Source organism: Phyllostomus hastatus, unplaced genomic scaffold (assembly GCF_019186645.2).
Source record: "Phyllostomus hastatus isolate PE091 unplaced genomic scaffold, TTU_PhHast_1.1 phas_contig_210, whole genome shotgun sequence".
NCBI lineage: Eukaryota > Metazoa > Chordata > Mammalia > Chiroptera > Phyllostomidae > Phyllostomus > Phyllostomus hastatus.
The window spans coordinates 15,350,629-15,373,895 of NW_025333737.1; the positions used below are offsets into that span (position 1 = coordinate 15,350,629).

Consider the following 23,267-nt stretch of genomic DNA (forward strand, 5'->3'; position numbering starts at 1 on the left):
GGAGCGAGACAGACCATGCAACCCAGGGTTCCAGTACTGGGAAATAAAGCCTCAAAACCTCTGAATGGAAAAACCTGTGGGGGATGAGGTGGCAGCTGGAGAAAACTCCTAGCCTCACAAGAGAGTTCATTGGAGAGACCCACAGAGTCCTAGAATATACACAAATCCACCCACCTGGGAATCAGCACTAGAAGGGACCAATTTGCTTGTGGGTAGTGGGGAAGTGACTGAAAGCCACCCAAGAGCTGAGCAAGAGCCATTGTTCCCTCTCTGACCCCTTCCCCACATACAGCATCACAACACAGTGCCATGGGTTACCCTGCCCTGGTGAACACCTAAGGCTCCACCCCTCACTACCTAACAGGCAAACTGAGACAAAAAAATTATGGCCTGTATGAAAGAACACATCAAAGCTCCAGAAAAAGTACAACTAAGTGATGAAGAGATATAGCTAACCTAACAGATGCAGAGTTCGAAACACTGGTAATCAGGATGTTCACAGAATTGGTTGAGCATGGTTGCAAAATAAAGGAAAAAGTAAAGGCTATGAAAAGTGAAATAAAGAAAAATATACAGAGAACCAACAGTGAAGGGAAGAAAACTGGGACTCAAATCAACGGTTTGGACTAAAAGGAAGAAATAAACATTCAACCAGAAAGAATGAAGAAACAAGATTTCAAAAAAATGAGGAGGCTTAGGGAACCTCTGGGCCAACTTTTAATATTCCAACATCCAAATCACAGGGACGCAAGAAGAGGAAGGGCAAGAAACTGAAAACTTATTTGAAAATATAATAAAGGAGAACTTCTCCAATCTGGCAAAGGAAACAGACTTCCAGGAAGTCCAGGGAGCTCAGTCTCCCAAACAAGTTGGACACAAGGAGGAACACACCACATCATAATTACATTATCGAAGATCAAAGATAAGGAGAGAATCAGAAGATTAAAGATAAAGAGGGAATCTTAAAAGCAGCAAGAGAAAAGGAGACAGTTACCTACAAAGGAGTTCCCACAAGACTTATCAGCTGATTTCTCAAAAGAGACCTTACAGGCAAGAAAGGGCGGGAAAGAAGTATTCAAAGTCATGAAAGACAAGAACCTACATCCCAGATTACTCTATCCAGCAAAGCTTTCATTTAGAATGGAAGGGCAGCTAAAGTGCTTCCCAGATAAGGTCAAGTTAAAGGAGTTCATCATCACCAAGCCCTTATTATATGAAATGTTAAAGGGACTTATCTAAGAAAAAGAAGTTGATCAAAAATGTGAACAGTAAAATGACAACAAACTCACAACTATCAACAACCAAACCTAAAAAAGCAAAAACGAAAACCAACTAAGCAAACAACTAGAACAGGAACAGAATCACAGAAATGGAGATCAGGTGGAGGGTTACTGGGGGGAGGTGGAAGAATGGGATAAAAGCTATAGGGAATAAGAAGCATAATTGGTAGGCACAAAATAGACAGGGGGAGGGTAAGAATAATATAGGAAATGGAGAAGCCAAAGAACTTATATGTATGACCCATGGACATGAACTAAGGAGGGGGAATGATGGTGGGAGGCGGGGTACAGGGCAGAAAGGAATGCAGGGGAGAAAAAAATGGGACAACTATAACAGCATAATCAATAAAATATATTAATAAAATAAAATAAAATAAAACTTAAGAAAAATGAAGACACAGGCTCCCTAAATAGTTATCTAACAAACCTCAACCTAACCAAGCAAATCTACACACCAAACATTTCTAACATTTTAAAATATGGCAAGATGCCTTAGCCAGGTAGCTCAGTTGGTTAGAGCATTGTTCTGATACACCAAGGTTGCAGTTTCAATCTCCAGTCAGGGCACATACAAGGGTCAACCAATGAATGAATAAATAAGTAGAACAACAAATCAATGTGTCTGTTTGTCTGTCTCTCTTCACACAAACCAATTTAAAAATTAAAAATAAGTAGAATATGGCAAGAATAAAATAATGACAAAAATTTTCAAGTTGAATACATTTTCATAACTGCTTTAATAAGTACAATCACCCTAATGAATACATGGTTTTATGAGATCTAGAGGGGGAAGAAGTGCATTTTAAAATACTTAAATAATACAGAAAACAAAATCACTTAGGAATAAAGCAGCATTAACCAACTCTGCTGAGGCAGAGAAAAACAATTTTCCTAAGCAGAGACCTAGAATGAAAACTCCTGATCTTAGAGAGACCGCCTTGTCCCCCAAGACCTCAGTTATCAGTGGACACAACACACTCTTTTGAATAAAGAGGTCTTGGATGGTACCAATAAATTATCCAAAGTCACATAAACAAATTAACACACAAAATCCTACATTAGCAAGCTCAGAGATTCTCAACCTTAGCATCAGTTACATTTAGACCAGATAATTCTTTGCTATGGGGACCTGTCCTATGTACTATAGGAGGTTTTCCAGCATCCCTGGCCTGTGCCCACGAGATGCCAATGGTACCACCCCCCCACCCCTAGTTATGACTAAAGATGTCTCTAACTAACATAGCCAAATGTCCCCTGTGGAGCAAAACTACCCCAGGGTTGAGAAACAATAACTGAGCTATAAAGTCTTTAAGACCTTCAGATCTCACTTATAGGGAGAAAACAAACATATATCAAATTTGTATGTGTAGAGCATTAGCTTCTCTACTATGTCACTGATTAAGCCTTAAAAATAATTCAAATGTCAGGAGCTGACCCAATATTTTAAAAAAGGATTTACTTATAGGGACATACAAATTTGGCAAGGAAAAAAAACTGCTGTTTCGGTAGGAACACTGAGCTGTAGGTTTAGAGGCAATTTTTTATACTGGGAGAATAGGGTTTGCTCTTATAAAGAGTTGATTTACTGATACATAGATTTGAAGCTACATGAGTGATTCAGAGGTAGTATAATTAACTTTTCTCCTTAATGCCTCATTCCTCCTGAATGATTAACAGAAGAGAAACTTTGCTGAAGTGTTCCTGGGTTCTTGTCTCCTGCAACAGGTGTCAAATTTCTCCAGGTGAATGCTTACCGGTAAGGGATTGGATAAGGAATGTTGCGGTGAGGATCGTGCAACTGGTGGAACACTTCTGCCAGGGCTGGTTCCTGGCCCGCTTCCCCCAGCAAACTGGCCAACAGGGAAAAATGGATATGAATAATTCAAAACGGTACTATGCTTCAGATAAGGAGAGTAAAAGATTAATACACAAACAGGTATTATATATGGCCCCTTTAAGTCAATACATCTTAGTCCAGAAAGAAAACACCATGAAGTCAAATTCTGCTATCTTTTCGATGAGATTTTTAAGAAGGAACTCCAGCAGAAATGTACCAAGATATAAAGGAAACATGACTAGAAATGGTTTTGAAAAACATAGGAGAAGAATGTTTTCCCTTCTTGTCTCATAATACATAAAGCAGGAATACAGTGGCACAGTAGATGTTAGTGTCTTCTTTAGTAACCACTAACGATGGGTCAGTAGTTCACTATGTGCTCCACTGGACTAAGGAGAAGAGTCCAAGTTACTCAACTTCAATCTTTGTAAGACACGAAACCTAGTCTGGCCAAGAGAAAAATCACCTCATTTGTGAATTTTTATATCATCACAGACAAGATACATCATATACAAATTTAAATTTAGAAAGTGAGCAGCAGTTTCTTCTTATAAAGAGAAATAGGGCGGCAATAGACTCATGACGATGGGAAGGGGAGGAAAGCACAGTAAAGGCAAAACACTGCTTTCTAAAGCCTTAAACGCAAACATTTAGGTTTAAAAAAAAACTATAGATTTTTTTCCCCAAAATGTAACTTACCTCAAAGTAATCACTAATTTTATGTCCCCTAGGAGTGCCTTTCCCTGAAAACGAAACCAAAGTAAGTATAGTTTTTCCCACAACACACATGTAAACCATCAATCACTAAAATATAACATGTATTCAATAACTGCATACACTGTTATCAATTCAAGGGCCCGTTTTACTTTTAACAAATGAGCCAAACACCTTTATCATAGGAACAGGGGATTTCCTTCCCATGAGGAAATACTTAATAAGCAGTGAAAGACTATTTCACAGTCTGCTTCCCTTTAAGACTTCTTAATCTTTCATTATAAAAATACTTTAATGACACAAATGTAAATCTAAATAAAAGTAATCTATAATCCATACCCCCAACTAAGAGAACAAAGAATTCAAAACAAATGCATGAGAAATAAAAGGTTGCCCGCGCTGGTATGGCTCAGTGGAATGAGTGCCAGTCTGCAAACCAAAAGGTTGCTAGTTCGATTCCTAGTCAGGGCACATACCTGAGTTGAGGACCAGGTCCCTAGTTGGGAACATGTCAGAGGCAACCATTTGATGGTTCTCTCCCTCTCTTTCTCCCTCCCTTCCCCTCTCTCTAAAAATAAAATAAATCTTTAAAAAAATGAAGTAAAAAGTTTATGCTATTTTACAAAAAATCTTTACATGATCTTATCACTTTGGGAGAATTCCCTCCTACCCCAAAAGTAAAAAAATTATAGATTAAAAAAAAAAAAAAACAACACAGGAAAAAGTGATAAAGACCGGCACTTCCATTTCATGGGGGTGGGCAAACCATTTATTCTTTCTTTAATTATATAAAGATATTTAGCATTAGAACTGTCATATCTATAGATTTATTCCACTGGGCACCAATGTCCTACTAAATCATTGACCTGGAAAAAGGGTAGGTGGAAAGGCCAGCCAAGAAAATAAAACCACTTCTGGTCACCTATTATTAACAAATCACTGATCTAATGCAAGACATAGTTAAAGCTCCAGTGTAACCTCTTTTCTGTACAATACATTTTTGGTCTGAAGAAAAACCTGTGGCAAGAAGATCGTTAACTTACAATAGGAAAAACAAGAGTCCCCAAAGAACTGACACTGTTTTATCAAGTGTATATCAAGTGGCAAGTCTATAATAAACATCCTGATATTCCCTTAAGGTACATACATCTCCTTTGTTAGGAATCTCTGTATACAAACCAATTATCTAGTATGAGTTGGAAAATTCTATCTAAATACACAAAAATTTAGTATTTTTATTGATATGAAATTATCACTACCTTGGCTAGTTTCATATGGTTCAGCTTTTCTTTTCCGGTTTCGCTGGTCATTTTGCTTTTTCTCAGGAGTCTGTTAAATACCATATAAATCACAATTAGCATTTTGTCAAAATTTTTGTATTATGGGAATTAAAGAATATGTACAAAATATCAAATTTATAAGGAGATTTAACTGGTACAGACAAGTCCTAAATCAGTGTCATGTTCTTAGAGCAAGGTCTGGAACCAAATCATCTATCAACTTTTTTAGCAAAATGCTTAAAATATCAGAGCTTCCATTTACTTACCTATAAATCAGAGCTGCTACAAAGCCTAAGAAAGATTATAAAGCACAAAGGTAGTACAAATATCTAGCATACAGGAGGCTTGCAGAAATCCAATTCTTTTTTCAAAAAAGCAAAGATCTGCATAATCAACCAACTGGCTCTAATTTACTGAAAGTTTCTTTGAAGTGCAAAATAGGTGGTTGCAGATTTGGACCCATATCCATGCAGGTGGGTTTTTTGCCTTAAAAAATCTTCAAATTCTATTAGTCAAGTTGGCAGGCTACAGCTAAAGTATTAACAAGTGTTAAAGTTCAATGGCACCTAAGCTAATTCAGCACAACTGCAAATTTCACCCTTTATTGATGACAAGCAAAAATTAAAAAAATAAATAAATCAAACAAATACAGACACACACAGCACAAAACTCAAAGAGCACAGACCCTAAGAGCAACCCTGGAGTTACGCTTTTATCCCAAACTGAAAGTGCAGGAATATGAAAAGTCTTGTAATACATGTGGATTCTTACCTCTACTTCTTTATCACTCAAAGACCCCACACTGCACAAGCTCTGGTTTGAAGACTCGCTATTGAGTGGCCCCTGGAAAAACAACAAAAGAAAATAAAAGAAACTAAGTTAAGATAACAGCAAAACTGAGGAAGAAACTTGTTAATTTTGATGTATAAGTTACCTGATTTAGAAGCCAAAAGGTAACTGCAACATTTCCAAACCAACTTGAAAAGAAATCAAATCAACTACAGTACCCTCATGTTAAAATTCTCTAGCTATTATTTCCATTTCCTTTACAAAAGTCTGTACTCATGTGCAGATTTTCCCTTCTAGAATACATGTAGTGGATTCATTCTTTAAGGAAAATGGCAGGAGAAATAATTCTCTGCGCCTCTTGTATATTTAAAATGAAAAAAGATGCTTTATTTATATAGAATTCTATAGTAAGTTAAATTGAGTATTTCTATGCCTAAATTTTAAAAATATTTTTGTGAATTATCTTTATTGTAACCATTATGAAGCATTTTCCCCCTTGAATAGCAATAAAACCATATACTATATTTTAACTATACACTTTACCCACCAAATATCCCTTGTTTTCAAAAAGGAAATAATAAGCCCTGGCTGATGTGGTTCAGTGGATTGAGCACCAGCCTGTGAACCGAAAGGTCACCAGTTTCATTCCTAGTCAATGCACATGCCCGGGTTGCAGGCCAGCTCCCCAGTAGGGGGTGTGTAAGAGGCAACCACATACCAATGTTTCTCTCCATCTCTCTCTAAAAGTAATTAATAAAATCTTAAAAAAAAAAAAGGAAACAAGTGATAAATACAGGTAAGAGAACTAAAGAAATTATTCTTATTAGCAATTACTAATGATGAAATAAATTATAACATGTATAAAACAGTGGTGTACATTGTAGTGCCTGAAATCTCAATCAAAGCAGCACAGAAATCCTTGTGGTTCCTTGGGTATGTGTCTAACCAAAAGACCTGTCCTTTTCTGAAGTACAGCATTCCAAATTATTATAAAATAGTTAGATAAAATTTAATTAGCAAGGATAAATGACATACACTTCCTATTCTAAAACAGCTTCCTGTCTAGTAAGGATGCTAACCAAAGAAGTTTTAGGCAAACTGAATGCTATCTTTCAAAAATGTCACTATCATTTAAAAAGAAAAAAAGGCAGGAATAAAATAACTAAATTAAAGAAGGATAAAAAGGCATGACTAACTTCAATGTATGATCCTTGATATGACCCTGGATATCAAAACAAAGCAAAACCAAGCAGCTATAAAGGACATTTTTTCTGAAATTTCCTTTGAATCTGTAACTATTTTGAAATGAAAAGCTTTTTCTAAGTTTTTGTTTTTTATGTATTATTTACTTGCTATGTTATTATTTAATACAGGAATTATCTATTCCTTAAAAGGTTAGGAGACCACCAGTAACTAGGGAGTAGATTTTTGCCCCATTTCAAGGAACAAGAACAAAACTATCGTATTTTCTCCTCCTAGGAGAAAATAGCTTTATAATTGCCTGCATTTTTCCTTGGTTATATGAGTCTTCTGATTTTTATATATTTAAGTCAACATTAATTCCTACTACTGAGTGAAATTATCTACTTCACTGAAACTTCCATAATATCATATAACAGCACCCATTTCCAGTTATTTCTCTTTGTAAGCCCCCATATCTTTTCTTACATCCTTTTCCTCCCTCTATTTTCCCATTTCCTAATTTTCCAACTATGAATTGATTCATTCCTATTCTGCTGTTTTGCTGTATATTTATCTCTTCTTGCAATTTTATTATTTTTCCTTTTTCTTGTTTCTTTAAAGTTTTTTTCCTATAACCTCAAATTGAATGATAAATTCATTCTCTTATAAGGTACTTAATTACATGGTATTTTCATATATCTTATTTTCGAAGTAAAATAGTCTGTTACTTGATATTTGACATACAATAGCTATTTAGGAGAATGCTCCCTAATATCTAAGTCACTGGAGAGAGGAAACTGTCCATTAAAAAAATCATCTCAGTCTCAAGAAGCCAATAAGAATTTTTAAAACAAAGTATAATGATTTAGACTCCTAAGAAAGCCCCATTTTCTATACCAACATTTAAACTGTTTACCCTGTCTCCTACTACTACTTATTTTTTAAAGTAAAAAACAAAATGGACAGTTCAAAAAATAGCCCTGGCTGGCGTAGCTCAGTGGATTGAGCGCGGGCTGCAAACCAGAGTGTCACAGGTTCGATTCCCAGTCAGGGTACATGCCTGGGTTGTAGGCCATGACCCCCAGCAACCCCACATTTATGTCTCTCTCCCTCCCTCCCTCCCTCCCTCCCTCTCTCTCTCTCTCTCTCCCCCCACCCCTTCCCTCTCCAAAAATAATTAATTAATCAATTTTTAAAAAATAGATAACAGTTGCCCTGGCTGGCATAGCTCAGTGGATTGAGTGCAGGCTGTGAACCAAAGCATCACAGGTTTGATTCCCAGTCAGGGCACATGCCTGAGTTGCAGGCCATGGCCCCCAGCAACCGCACATTGATGTTTCTCTCTCTCTCTCTCTCTCTCTCTCTCTCTCTCTCTCTCTCTTTCTTTCTCCCTCCCTTCCCTAAAAAATAAATAAATAAAATCCTAAAAAAAAATAGATAACAGTAAAGTTTCTTAAGAAGACTTTGTGGATAAGTTATAAACCCATAAAAACTGAGTTTAAGATCCAAATAATGACAACCAGCCTTTAGCACAGGAATAAAACTCACATAAACTAAAAAAAAATTGTACAAGTAGGAGCCAAAGGTTAATCTTTTACTCCTGTAAAAGTTTAAATGTCAAGATTTATTGGGTTTCTAAAGTCTTCATTTCCTCTTTTGAACTAAATAAGCATCTTACAAAGGACTGAGAACAGTGGGCAGAAGTTGAACTTAGGTATAAAGGAGCACAAGTGACAACAGAGCCAAAGTACCTGCAGTAGTAAAGATACTCCATTAAAGGCTAGACCTTTATGGCAAATTAAAACTAAGGGTCTCTATAATTTTTTTAGTCATTAGTAACACCACTTTTTCACACCATAACAGAGTCAAATTAGCAATTAGAACAGTCTGATTCCCAGAGACCTATCACGCTAGCTAGTGGATCACAGTGTTCCTTAGCAGTGAAATAGATGGGAACATGTACTAAACTCTTTGTTTTCCTAGTCAAACTATGGTTTTATTGCTTGAAACTCTTAATTGATCTGTACACAGGTTTAGGTCAAGTGAACAAGAAACTAAATCTGCATCTTTAAAAAGGCAGAGTCAGGCCCTGACTGGTGTGGCTCAGTGGGTTCAGTGTCGTCCTGCAAATCAAAAGCTCGGTTTGGTCAGGGCACATGCCTAGGTTGAAGGTCAGGTCCCCAGTTGGGGGTGTGCAAAAGACAACCAGATGTTTGTCTTGGATGGATGTTTCTCTCCCTCTCATCTCCCTTTCTTCCTTTCTCTCTAAAAATAAATAAATAAAATCTTTTTAAAAAAGAGAGAGTCACACCTTCTCAATCAATCCCAAGATCTGAGACCCAGAGCCCTTTGAATGACTGGTATCATTGAGGAAAGATCCTACTACATTGCCAACAATTTACACTGTCCTTCTCCCAGCCTTTTACCAGGATGACTACACATTGGGGAAAATGGAATAAAGACTTTTCAAGGATTACTAGATACTGGTTCTGAATTGACACTAATTCCAGAAGACCCAAAACATCCCTGTGGTCCTCCCAGTCAGAATAGAGGCTCATGGAGGTCAGGTGATCAACAGCGTTTTAGCTCAAGTCTAACAGTGGGTTCAGTGAGTTCAGTGTGTCCCTGAACCCTTCCTGTGGTTGTTTCCCTAATTTCAGAATGCATAACTAGGACATACTCTCAGTACCTAGCAGAATCCCCGCATTACTTCCTAAATGACCCCAATTTGGCAGACAGCACTGTACCCCTTTAACTTATAAAATCATCTTCAGCAACACTCCCCTCAAGAAAAAAGTTGTCTAAAGAAAAAAATGGACTTATTTTAAAACTGTCAGCACCATTACAACCTAGCCCAGTATAATTTTTATAACTATATAAGCCAAGGTAACTGATAACCAACCTTAATATTAACTAATCTAGAAAACCAGAAATGTTCAATGGAATCAACTGGCTTACTCCTAATAACAACAGTAGCAAACATACTTGTGTGGCAAAGAGATAGTGATGAAGTCCATTTTTTTAAATTTACTGTCTGCAGAGTGAGAGAGGGGGAGAGAAATAATCCATTTGTTGTTCCACTTACTGATGCATTAATTGGTTGATTTTTGTATGTGTCCTGACAGAAGATTAAACCCATAACCTTGGCGTACCAGGATAACACTCTAACCAATCTACCCAACAAGGGCCTGAGGTCCACTCTGACTTCCATTTAATCTTGACCAAAGTGGTACAATTTTATTGTATTCTTGAAACTAACTTTACATTGTATGTCACTTATGCATCAAAATAAAAAGTGCCAGCACCCCCCTAAAAAAAAAAAAAGGTGGGATAATTTTAAAATTTAAATGATTTTGTGTTTTAGTAAGCAAACAAAAATATTACAGTATACTATCAAGAATATCCTTAACTCCCCTGGCCAGATGGCTCAGTTGATTGGATCACTCTCCTGTGCACTGAGAGGCTGGGGGTTCAATCCCTGGTTGGGGCACATGCAGAAAGGCAGCCAATCAATGCTTCTCTCTCACAGAAATGTTTCTCTCTCCCCTTCCTCTCTCTCTAATAATCAATAAACATATCCTCAGGTGAGGATTTAAAGAAAAAAAATATCCTTAACTAATACGAATGATTTTCAGTAACAGTTCAGTCACACCAAATCCTAACTGTGATTTAATAACATCCATTTCCAAACAACAAGCAAGCCCAACAATTAGAACATGAAATCCTTTAACTGTCTTCTCTCCTGGAAATCTGCCTACAGAAGTCTCTAATTTACTCAAGATCTGGTGTATATGTATCAAAAAGACAAACAATAAAATGTCTGCAAGGACAGGAAGAAAGTTTAACCCTCATGCACTGCTGGTGGGGATGTAAAACTGGAGCAGCTGCTGTGGAAAACACTGGCGGTTCCTCAAATGGTTATACTAATAACTGAAAAGGCAGAGAGATCCTTAGTTTTACATTAGGTCCAGCCTTTAATGGAGTATCTCTTAACCATAAGACCCAGCAATTCCACTCCTAGGAATATACCCAAGAGAAATGAAAACATATGCACACACAAAGCTGTACACAGAACCATTATTCGTAATAGCCAAAAAAAAAAAAAAAGGAAACAACCCAAATGTCCACCGACTGAAAAATAAACAAAATGTGACACAATCATGCAATGAAATATTATTTGGTAATTTTTAAAAAAATAGAGTTCGGCCCTGACCCCATGTCGCTCAGTTGAGTGGGTGTCCTCCTACAAAGCAAAGGGTCACCAATTCAATTCCTGATCAGGGCATACTCCTGGGTTGTGGGTTTGGTCCCCATTCAGGGCACGTACAAGAGGGAACCAATCCATATTTCTCTCTCACATAGATATTTCTCTCCCTTTCTCCCTACCTTCCTTTCTGTCTACAAATAAATTAATGAATAAATCTATATATTTTTTATAGATTTTATTTATTTATTGTTAGAGAAGGAAGGGAGGGAGAAAAAGAGAGAGAAACATCAATGTGTGGTTGCTGGGGGCTGTGGCCTGCAATCCAGGCATGTTCCCTGACTGGGAATCGAACCTGTGATGCTTTGGTTCGCAGCCCGCGGTCAATCCACTGAGCTACGCCAGCCAGGTAAATCTATATTTTTAAGAAATGAAGTTCAGACACATGTTGTAACATGAATGAACCTTGAAAACATAATGCTAAATGAAAAAAGCCAGTTACAAAGGACCACATATTGTATGATTCCATTTACTGGTATATAAAATGTTCAGATTAGGCAAATCTATAAATGAAAAGATCAGTGGTAGCCTAGAGCTGAACGGGATGGGGGTTTTAAGGGAGACAGCTATGGGGTTAAGGGTTTGTTTCATCTTGAGGTGACGAAATGTTCTAAAATTTACTGTGATTGTTACACAATTCTGTAAATATACTAAGCCACTGAACATTGTATGGTATATGAAATATATCTCAATAAAGCTGTTAAAATAAAAGGATCCAGTGCAATTTTGCTGAACACAGGAAGTACTTACAACGTGGGACAGTACCACTATCTTGGTAAACACAGAAGAACACATAAATCCTTCCCTCCAACACTTCCTGATCACCCTGGAAAGGATTTAGGTTACCAGTTTCTCCCCCTAATTTTCCTATCCTTTATCTCATTCATTATTTCTTAAAATGAGTGACAAAACACTGTTCTACAAATGTATTTACAGGATGATTATTTACAGAACAGTGAATCTACACTAGGTCTACACACAGCAACATCTATTTGAAATTGGTATTGTATGTTTTACAGTGGGTAAGTACATATGCAATTGAGTAAGTACAGTATTTTAAAAATCTAAATACCAAACTTCTGAGAACTATTAGTTCTCAGTATTATAAAAGTGTGCATGCATTCCTTATAAACTGAAAACCAATCATTAAAAAAACGTAATCCTAAGGAAAAGAAGTTATCACTTCAATAAACACAGAAGCAACAATCATATGGATCTACTACTATAGGTTTCACCACAAAGCTTAAAATTTATCCTTTAACCTCTCTCCTTATGCTAAAAAACTCTTTCATAGATTAAAAACTAAAGTTCAGTATTTACAGATCTAAAGAGATACTTTATACAAAATCCTAGGGTACATTCACAATAAAGACAACATAGAAGAAATGGTCATAAAACTAAGAACAAAAATGTAAGACACACATAATCCGGATTTAAAATATTCAAAAGGTACATAACCCTGAAGAAAGGTTGATGGCAATAAGTTTAAGTTCCTGGCTTTTACAGTTTTTTGAAAGATTCATTAATGAATCTGTGAGAAACAAACCCACTGCCACCTCCTACAGGAAACAGTTAACAAGATTCCTGTTGTAGAGACCAATATATTGGTATAATGATAGAAGGCAGGAACCTAAATCACAGTTCTGCGATTCACTGATTTTGGTACAATCTACAGCAAGTCAATTGCTCTCTCTGAGCCTCAGTTTACTCATCTATAAAAAGCCAGGAAGACATCATGAATGCCCTTTATGCCCCCCTTCCAGGGTTGGAGTATAAGATAGTAATTTAAGTTTATATTATCAGTGATTCTACGTTCTACACACACAACTTAACTTGTTTCCAGTTCCCACCTATCTGGTCAGGGAAAAGACAGGTGGAAGATTTTCCACCAAAGCACAGCAATCTCATGTGTTTATCTTCCAATCCAAAAATTATACTACTATACAATCATGCAGGATGGTAGCACATTTATAACCTACGCTAAGACTCTTAGCTAGGTAACTGTTACTTATGCCCCTAAAGACCATTGTTTCCCAATGCACATAGCTCATGAGTCAGAGTTAAACTAACATGGCAATTTAAACAGGTTGACAATGACTTGGATTCAAGTGTATTAAAGTCACTTTACAAGTGGTGTCTTGATATATCAGCTGTGAGGAGTATCATTAATCATATCACCAACAGTTTGTTTTTTCTTCTGAGAGACTTGCTTTTAAAATAAAATAAACAGATAAAAATTAGTATTATAAAAATTAATCTCACTTACTTGCATTTCCTGCATGAGAAACAATGGGATGGCCCAGAGATGTGACCAATAGAAAAATGACTGAGAACAGCTGGTACCTACCAACAGTTTAAAGTCAGATAGGTGTGGGACTGAATCACTGAACCACTGTATGAAACAGGCAAATCACTTAAGCTCTATGAGCTCTGGTCTTCTCATCTGTGATAAAAGAGGAAAAACCACCCACCTTAGGGATATTGCAAGGATTAAATAAAATAATACTGTATACTAGGGTGGGGGTAAAACAATGCCTGAAATATAGCTGGTGCTCAATGAAGATTAGTTACCTCTTTCCCCCTATATAGGAAGGAATATGGGAAGACATGCATGAACCCTCCTTTATATGAAATTTTAACCAACCAAGCCAACTGTCAAACATGTATTAGAATAAAATAGCTTGTTCCACATAGAGGCCTGATTATTCAATGAATCATAATATTTAAGATCTAACTAAAAGGAAAAGGCTTTGAACCATTCATCTAAAATAAAAAATGCTAAACCAAAGCTAGAAATTCACCACCCTGAAACTATTTCTCCCTTCAACCTCCACTAGATTATAAACTCATGAGGACAGAGAATCATTTCTTTTCCCTACTACTATATCCCTAGCACACTTAACCTATTACATAATAGGTATTTAATAAAGGTGTGCCCACAAAAAAAATCAATCTTCTTTAATCCTTTGTACCTCAATGTCCTCATTCACAAAATGCAAATACAAGGTAACTTCTATTACAAAAACCTCCTAAGAAATGTTCTCCCTCTTCTGTTCCTGGGAATATTTTTAAAATTTATACTATTTGGTGCCATTATAAATAGTATTGCTTTTTAAATTTCAATTACCAACAGTGCATTGTTAGTAATATAGACATACAACTGATTTTCAAATATTGATCTTGTACCCTAACTAAAACTTAAACTCTAGTAGCTCTTTGTTGTTTACCCTGAACTTCATACATTCACAACCATGTCATCTATAAAATACTTCTAAAAAATATATAAAAACATAGTTTTACTTTTCCTCTCCAATCTGTAAGCTTATTGCTTTTATCTGTCTTAATTTACTGGCTATAACTTTCAGAACATGTTGAATAGAAGTCATGAGAATGGCTACCCTTGACTTGCTCTGGACATTAGGTTGAAAGCATTCAATCTTTTACCATTAACTATTAGATTTGCTGTAGGTTTTTCACAGATGTCTTTTAACAAACCGAGGAAGTTCTCTTCTATTCCTAGCTAACTGAGAGCTTTTATCACAAATTAGTGTGGAACTCTGTTCAAATGTTTTCTATGCATCTATTACTAGGTCATTTAGCTTTTCTCTTTTATTCTAATAATATGGTAAATTACATTGACTTTTAATGTTAAATCAACCTTGCAATTGGGATTAAACCTAATTGGTCATAATGTAATACACACACACACACACACACACACACACACTGCTAGATTCACTATGCTTATATTTTATTAATGATTTTTACATGTCTTTTCATGAGAAATATTGAGCTATAGTTCCCTTTTTTCCTAATGTCTTTGTCTGGCTTGGTATAAGATGATGCTGGGCTCATTAAGTGTTTTCTGAAATTTGTGAAAAACTTATTATCCGTTTCCTTAAATGTTTGATATAAATCACCAATAAAGCCATGTGGGTCTGGACTTTACTTTGTGGAATGGCTTTTAATTACAAACCTAGTATCTATAATAACTAGTGTTATTCAGATGTGCTTTCTATTTCATTTATTTCAGTTATTTCTCTCTTACTTAAAGTTTGCTTTTATTTTAGCTCTTTAGGGCAGACACTTCAGTCATTAATCTTAGACCTTTCTTTTGAAGCTGAAAGTTTCCTTCTAAAGCAGTGCTTACCTGCACTGCACAGATTTTAATACATCATGTTTTCATTTTCATTCAATTCAAAGTATTTTCTAATGTCCCTTGTGATTTCTTCTTGGACGTAAGATAATTAAGAAGTATGTTATTTAACTTTCAAATATTTGGTAATCTTACAGATATCTTTTTGATTTCCCATTTAATTCCACTGTAGTCAGAGTAGTATTCACTATATGATTTCAATCCTTTTAAATTCGTTGAAACATGTTCATAGTCCAGTATAAACTCCATTTTGATAAATGTTCCATGTGCACTTGAAAAAAATGTGGTCATAGTGTTCTATAAATGTCAATTAGGCACAGTCCATTGACAGTATTGTCCAAATCTTCTATACCCTTACTGATTTTTTTTGCATACTTGTTTTATCAATTATTGAGTGAAAGTGTTGCAATTTCCAACTAAAATTGTGAATTTGTCTATCATTTCTTTCAACTATCAGTTTTTGCTTTCCTATGTTATTGGATGCCTATTCATTTAGGACTACTGGGTCTTCTCAATAAACTGATCCTTTTTTCATTATGAAATGTGTTTTGTTACCCTTTGTAACATTCTCCTTGTTCTGAAGTCTCCTTTGTCTAATACAAATATAGTCACTCTGGGCTGTTTGTACCTTGTGTTTATATAATACCTTTTTCCATCCTCTTAAATATAAAGATACTGACTGAAAAATAAAGTGGGTTTGTTGTAGAAAACATATAGTTGGATCATATAACAGTGATCTAACCTGACAATCTATTTTAACTGGAGTGCTAGACCATTTACAATTTATTTATCAATATATTCGGGTTTAAATCTACCATATTGTTAATTATTTTTCTATCTGTCACATCTTTTTGTTTGTTTCCTTTTTCTCTTTCCTTCCTTCTTTAGTACTGAGGTATATTTTTAAGTATTCCATTTTATCTCTGTTAAGAAAGTATTAGCTATTATCTCTTTGTTTTGTTATTTTTCTAGTGATATGCATATTAATTCATCATAGCCTACTTCCCAATAATCTGATTATCTGAAATCAGTAACAGAGCAGATCTTAGAACTTCATTGTAATCAAAGGTTTGTTAGTAAAAACAGAATGTCATTATAGCAAATGTCACTATAAAAAGTCCTAAGAATAGCCCATAAGAATTCTGCTATAAGCTTCTATTTCAGAAATAAATAACACTTGGGCTAACTAGTTAAAATAAGTTATCTACAACAAATAATTCTGTACAACAAATGGTTCCTCTAGTTCTGTTCCAGAATAAGTAACAACCTAATTTTTAAAAAATTTCCTACTGAGCACTATGACCTTCTAACTTTTGTTTCAGTACATGATATAGTTTCACCTCAACTTTTCCCTACATAAAATATTCCAGATGTTCTCTAGAAAAATCCACTTTCAAAACAAGCCACCAAATAATACAGTATTTTAAAAAGATGTAATATAACACCATTAACTATCTCGAAATAAATTAAAGCTTTTAACTTTCTAATTCATTATACAGAGTTCCTATTTTTTCTCCAGAAGCTCCAGAATTGTGACTTTCAATAAAACATATAATATTACAAATTAATTCCATTAACCCAAAATATGAAGACCCTCTGGAATCAGCTATAGTGAAAGTTTATCTATAACAGTACTTGTAGGAGAACTTAATATGGGTCCTCATCTAAATCTTGGAAAATACTCTTGTCAATAGACATTACACTGACATGCACACACAGAACTCAAAAGGGCCTTGGAGGTTATCTGGTATACAGGTTCATTCCTTAGATTCTCAATAAATCCTAAAGGTCATAGCAGGGGTCTCTGAACTATTTTTTACCTACAGACTATTTAAAATGCCAAATTGACTTGACTTTAGCTATTATCAACTCTATATAATAAAAGGATTTCAACTCCATGCAGTAAAATTTACCTTACACCACTCTAAAGCTCTGATTAACAAAACCGGAAAAACGTGTTACTTAATAAATTCAGTTTAATAGAAAAAAAGGCCTTTTGAAACATACCTACCCAAGAAGTGAAGGAAAGAATAATAAAAGGTTGGGAATTAGATTTAGTCCCATCTCCCATACAATAACACTCCATATAGCATCTCCAATAACTATGTACTTACATGCTTTTGCTCAAATACTTCCTATAGAAGAGAAACACCAAAGAATCGTGTTCTAATTTGAGGCAACTAACTGCAAGACAATGGTTTTAAACCTATTTTGAGCCACAGAACTTTGAAGAATGTAATGAAAACTGTGGACCCTTCCCCCACAAAAGACACATCCATAAATTTATACAAATGTCTGCCTATCATTTTACGAGGTTCAATAACCATGACATCTGTCTATGGACAGACTCCCTTGACATACGTAACCAAGGAGAAACGAATATTCATTGAAACAGAAATATCCTCCCCTCTATGAAATATCCTCCCCTCTATGGAGAGATATGTGGCTACAACTACCAAAATTACAAATGCTCACTTCCTTTGACACAGCAATTCCACTTCTAGGGATTAATCCTGTAAATATATGTAAATGTGTGAAATGACATTATGTACAAGGCTATTCACTGTAACACTGCTTATGTCAACAAAACACTGTGTGTCACTAAGTGTCCATCAACAACAAACAAACAGGTTACATTTTGGTTCAGCAGCATGGAATATTAAGCAGCCCCGAAAAGAAAAGAAAAAAACAACAGGGAAGCTGTATATGTAGTAATGTAAAACAATTTCTAAATTACTTCATGCACAAAAAGCAAAATATACAAGTGTATATGATTGTCTATATTTTAAAAATGGAGAGAGTGAATATACATGCATTTGCACACATAAACACATCACATGGATATCAAATATTTATGATGTATCACATATGTGATATACATGTATTTTAAAAATATAAGAAATTGCTAATAATAGTGTGTCCAAGGAGGGAAAGCAAATGGATATAAGAAAGGCATATAAGATATTTCATTGTGTTATTTCAAACCTTTTTAATTTTCTACTATGTGGCTAAATCACCTAATCAAAATTAATTCTTTAAAGAAGAACCTCTGCCCTAGACCCTAAGAAGTTTTGCTAAGCTTCAAAACCAAACTATTAAATACTATTATTCTATGACTTATTCAGAACATCGTATCAGAATTTTTCTTAGGTTGTTTGTCTACAGTGATCTTTCTGAACACAGAGAAAGTCTCATCCTTCTACACAGAGTCTGACCCCCGAGCAAATTAACTATACTCTTCTTTTAGGCTTATAACACCTTCACATCTCCATATCCACCCTAAGCTGTGTGCCACAGTGATTGTACTTAATGTCACTATACACTCAAAAACTGTTAGAACTGCCCTGGGTGGTGTGGCTCAGTTGACTGAAGCATCATCCCGTAAACCGAAAGGCTGAGGGTGGTTTGATTCCAAGTCAGGGCATATGCCTAGGTTTCAGGTTCATCTCCAGTTGGGGCAGTTGGGGCACATATGAGAGGCAACTGATTGATGTTTCTCTCCCTGTCTCCCTCCCTCTCTCTCTAAAATCAATAAGCAGGTCCTCAGGTGAGGCTTAAAAAGATGGTTACAATGGTAAATGCCATGTATATTTATCACAATAAAAAAGTGAAGTTTAATGACAACCTCTTTATCTCCCTCATCTAGTTAGAATTAGGAAACAAACATCACCCGTTGAGAATATTTTTAGAAAAATGTTCTACCTCTGTCTTCCTTTCAGTTGTCTTCAGAGTATACTTAATGGACAGACCAAGATACTTTTCTTGTTTCTATGGTATTTGCAACCAAAATTCCCAAAAGCATATATATATAATGGAGAGCTTAGGAAGGAAAGAATTTTGGCACAATTTTTTCCAGCCTTTGTTCCTGAGGGTTTTCTATTTAATACCACTACTCAATCTTTAATAGTATTAATACCTAAATGGGATTTGAGTTTTATTTTCCCCTAGCCCAAAGATGGCTCCTCCTTTCGGTGTAGTTCATCAGAAATTTTTTTTTAATTGGAAGTGCCAAAGTTGAACTGACTTACATGTCATATAGCTAGTTAACTTCTTCTATCTCAGTATATTATACTTTGCAGTATATGGAGTATACTGCAGTATATGGAGTATATTATACTTTGCAGTATATGCAGCATAAAAAGTTAAAATATGATTATAATCAAAATTTCATTCTTAGCTGTGCATCTCAAATTGCGCAGGAAGTTATTAAGCTTCTAAAACTATCAAAAACAACCAAAATTCTCTCTGTCTGTGAGCATTTAACTGTAAACATTCCCCAGCACAAGGTACACCTGTGAGGGGAACAATCTCTCTTATATCTGATGACTAATGCAACATTGCTATGTTCTACTCCTAAACAGTAAAGAAAAGATTCTAGAAAGCTAATGTACTGGAAAGTAAGGGGGGGGGGGGGAGCACAGAGCTGGACTTAGTCATGAGAACTGCAGAGAACAGGCAAAACTAATATGCCAAACAGAGGAAGAGCTTTCCTCGATACTCCAGAGTGTTCAAACTGCTCTAATCTGCAAAGAAGTGTTCCTTGGTGGGAAGCAAGAACAATCCAAATTATGAAACAAGATTTCTCATAAGAGGCTCAATAAGGGTAAAAAGTTGAGCAGGGTGCAGGCAGGTTCTAGGACAAATAACCCTACACTAGAGGCTCTGTGGCACCACAGTAAGGCAAAAGGCTACCCCCAAATGGACCAAAGAGAACAGAATGATGGGAAGGAGAACCCTTCTGCCAGGCAAAATAACAGGAATGTTATTTTGTTTTGTACGTGCCTAAATTCTAAGGAAAGAATATTTGGGAATAGGAAAATCAAGACTCCTTCTGGATTAGAAAAATAGGGCAAATGCACTGTAAAAAGTCAAACAGAATGGCATAAGAAGTCTTTAAACAAGGCTAACACAAAATGAGAAAAACATACATGCAAAACAAAACAAACATGACTAACATACTAGGAAGCAGATGCTAAATAGATCCATCCCATCACAGCTGGTAGTAGTGAGAGCCAGGTCAACCCCACCACAAAGAGGGACCTAACAATTTGGGATGCAGACATGGTAGAAAGGAAGAACAAGACTGACTAAGCCAAATTATCCCTAAACTCAGGTTTCAAATAAGAAATCATTTATACTTTACTTGTTTTCCTTCTCCTTGCTTTTCTTAAAAGTAAAAAACTATTCTAATTTAATATTTGTTTAACTAAAAGTAAACAGAAGAAGAAATAAATTACTCCAATGGTCAGGAGTAATAAAAACGACAACACCAACCACATGTAGGATGGGAGGAAAAACAGATGAGAAGTGAAAAATCACCAGGGGGAGAGCTAGACAGGAATTCTTTACTCACTGTGGCACAAGAATTCATGCACACTTTTTAAGTGTTAAGTAGTCTCATATTATTAACTGCACAAAGCAAAATAAGGACTTCACCAAGATCCATGAGAAGAATTCTGCACTTAAAAAAAAACAAAACAACAACTTCTATTTGAGGGCTTTGCTGATTTAATTCTAAAGAAAAAGCTTTTAAACTGAGCTGTACTTAGGAGGCCTGGGAGTGTGGGGAAGAGAACAAAGTGAACCTGCCCAATAAGGGGAGTCTGGGAAACCCACCCCATACTTTAAACAAGTAGCACAGGTCTACCCTCTCAGAATGAATGACCCAGAAATAAACCAGCCCTCATGAAAATGCCATAGATAGGTTTATGCAGATTACAAATTTACAGAGAAAATAAAGAAGTGAAAGGTAAATCAGAAGAAACTATCCAGTATGCAGTTCTGGGAAATAAAGACCAGCACTACAGAAGACAGGATAAGAGGAAGAGAAAATACAGTAAGAAGGCCTAACACATGTTTAAATGGAGTGGAAGGAGAGGGAGAGTAAGATAAAGGCAATAACACATGAGTAGACAATTGCTAAGGATAAGCTACAATGGATGAAAACCAGCAACCCAGATTCAAGAAGCCCAAAGAATCCCAAGGAGAATACATAAGTCAACCATTCACAAAACCATTCACAGATGTGTTTGACAGCTTTATTCATATGGCTAAAACTTGGAAGCAACTAAGCTGTCCTTCAGTGGGTATATGGATAAATAACCTGTGGTACATTCAGACATTAGAATTTTATTCTGTACTATAAAAAAAAGGTAACAAGCCATGAGAAGACATGAAGAAAACCTAAATTTGTATGAAGTGAAAGAAACCAATTTGAAAATGCTACATACTATATAATTCCACCGACATGACATTCCGGAAAAGACAAAACTACGGAGACAATATAAAGATCAGTTTTTGTCAAGGGTTAGGGGAGGGAGGGATGAACGGTTGGAACACAGAGCTTTTAGGGCAGAAAAACTAGTCTGTATGATACTAGAGTAAATATGTATCATTATACACTTAACCAAACCCAAAGAGAATGTACACCACCAAAAGGAAATCCCTAACATGGACTACGGCATGTGGGTGATAATGAGTGTCAGTGTAGGTGGGTCACCATTTGTAACAACTGTACCCCTCAGGTGAGGGAATCCTGATGATGGGGAGGCTATGCATGGGGCCGGGCAAGAAGCATATGCAAAATCTCCGTACCTTCTACTCAGTTTTGCTGTGAGCCTAAAACTGCTCTAGAAAAATAAAACTATTTTGTTTGTTTTTTTAAGTGTACTGGAAAGTTCCCAAGAAGTTCCCAGATGTAAAGCACATGTAGATCCTCCCTCAGCCTGCCACCTCATGGAATGGGCAAAGAAAAGATAGGTTATCTTCAACAAAATGGCAATGAGACTAAAAATAAAAAGGGTGTAAAAAAAGCCAGTGGGCAAAAGTGAACAATGTGCTTAAAGAAAACAGCCAATCTAAAATTTTAAACCTAGCAAAAATACCATTCAAGAATAAAGCCAAAAATAAACATTTTGAAGCAGATAAAAAGGGAAGACAATCAGACAGGCCCACACTTAAGGAATTCCAGAGAATATATTTCAGACTTTAGGTAATCCAGATAAGGTCAGAGATGCAAAAAGGAATGAGGAACATAGATGTAAATATGTAGGTTAAGCTAAATGAACACTGACTATAAGACAGATTAAATAGTAAATCTGTGGAATCTTAAATATGCATATATACACACATACATATACAAGTACTGGATACATGACATTTTTGCATTTATCAAAACCCACAGAACTGCACAACATAGAGTAAAAACCCTAATGTTAAATGATGTACTTTGGCTAATAATAATGTATCAATGCTGGTTATCAATTGTAATAAAACTACCACACTAATGCAAGATGTTAATAATAGGGGAAACTGGCAGGCTGTGAGAGGGAGCTGAGGGAGGATCTACCTGTGCTTTATTTAAATAATTCAATATGGGAACTCTCTGTACCCTGTACTATCTGCTCAATTTTCTGTAACCCTAAAACTGATCTGAAAAATAAAAGTCTAATCCTGGCTGGGTAGCTCAACTGGTTAGACTATCATCCACATATGCCAAGGTTGCAGGTTCAATTCCAGGTCAGGGTACACACAAGATCAACCTATGACTGAATAAGTAAGTGGAAGAACAAATGGGTGTTTCTCTCTCTCTCTCCCCACCCCCCACCCCTCTCTCTAAAATCAGAAAATAAATAAAAATAAATCTATTAACTAAAATATATACACACTGCCCTGACTGGTGTGGCTCAGTGGACTGAGCGCCAGCCTGTGAACCAAAAGGTAGCAGGTTTTATTCCCAGCCAGGGCACATGCCTGGGTTGTGGGC

At 35.9% G+C, this 23,267-nt stretch overlaps 1 protein-coding gene across 4 annotated transcripts in view; it reads right to left on the bottom strand.

Annotated features, from left to right (window-relative positions):
• The window catches only part of TLK2 (tousled like kinase 2), a 109,116-nt gene that overhangs the window by 77,082 nt on the left and 8,767 nt on the right, over nucleotides 1–23,267 (bottom strand). For 2 of the 4 annotated variants that reach the window (XM_045836562.1, XM_045836563.1), the window contains exons 3-6: nucleotides 5,883–5,954; nucleotides 5,091–5,160; nucleotides 3,817–3,860; nucleotides 3,035–3,130 (exon numbers count right to left, since the gene is read on the bottom strand). In XM_045836562.1, coding sequence (XP_045692518.1) covers nucleotides 3,035–3,130; nucleotides 3,817–3,860; nucleotides 5,091–5,160; nucleotides 5,883–5,954 — 282 coding nt within the window. Of the gene's footprint in view, nucleotides 1–3,034; nucleotides 3,131–3,816; nucleotides 3,861–5,090; nucleotides 5,161–5,882; nucleotides 5,955–13,693; nucleotides 13,715–23,267 lie in introns of those variants that run through there. The other 2 variants (XM_045836565.1, XM_045836564.1) reach the window with 2 other exon arrangements.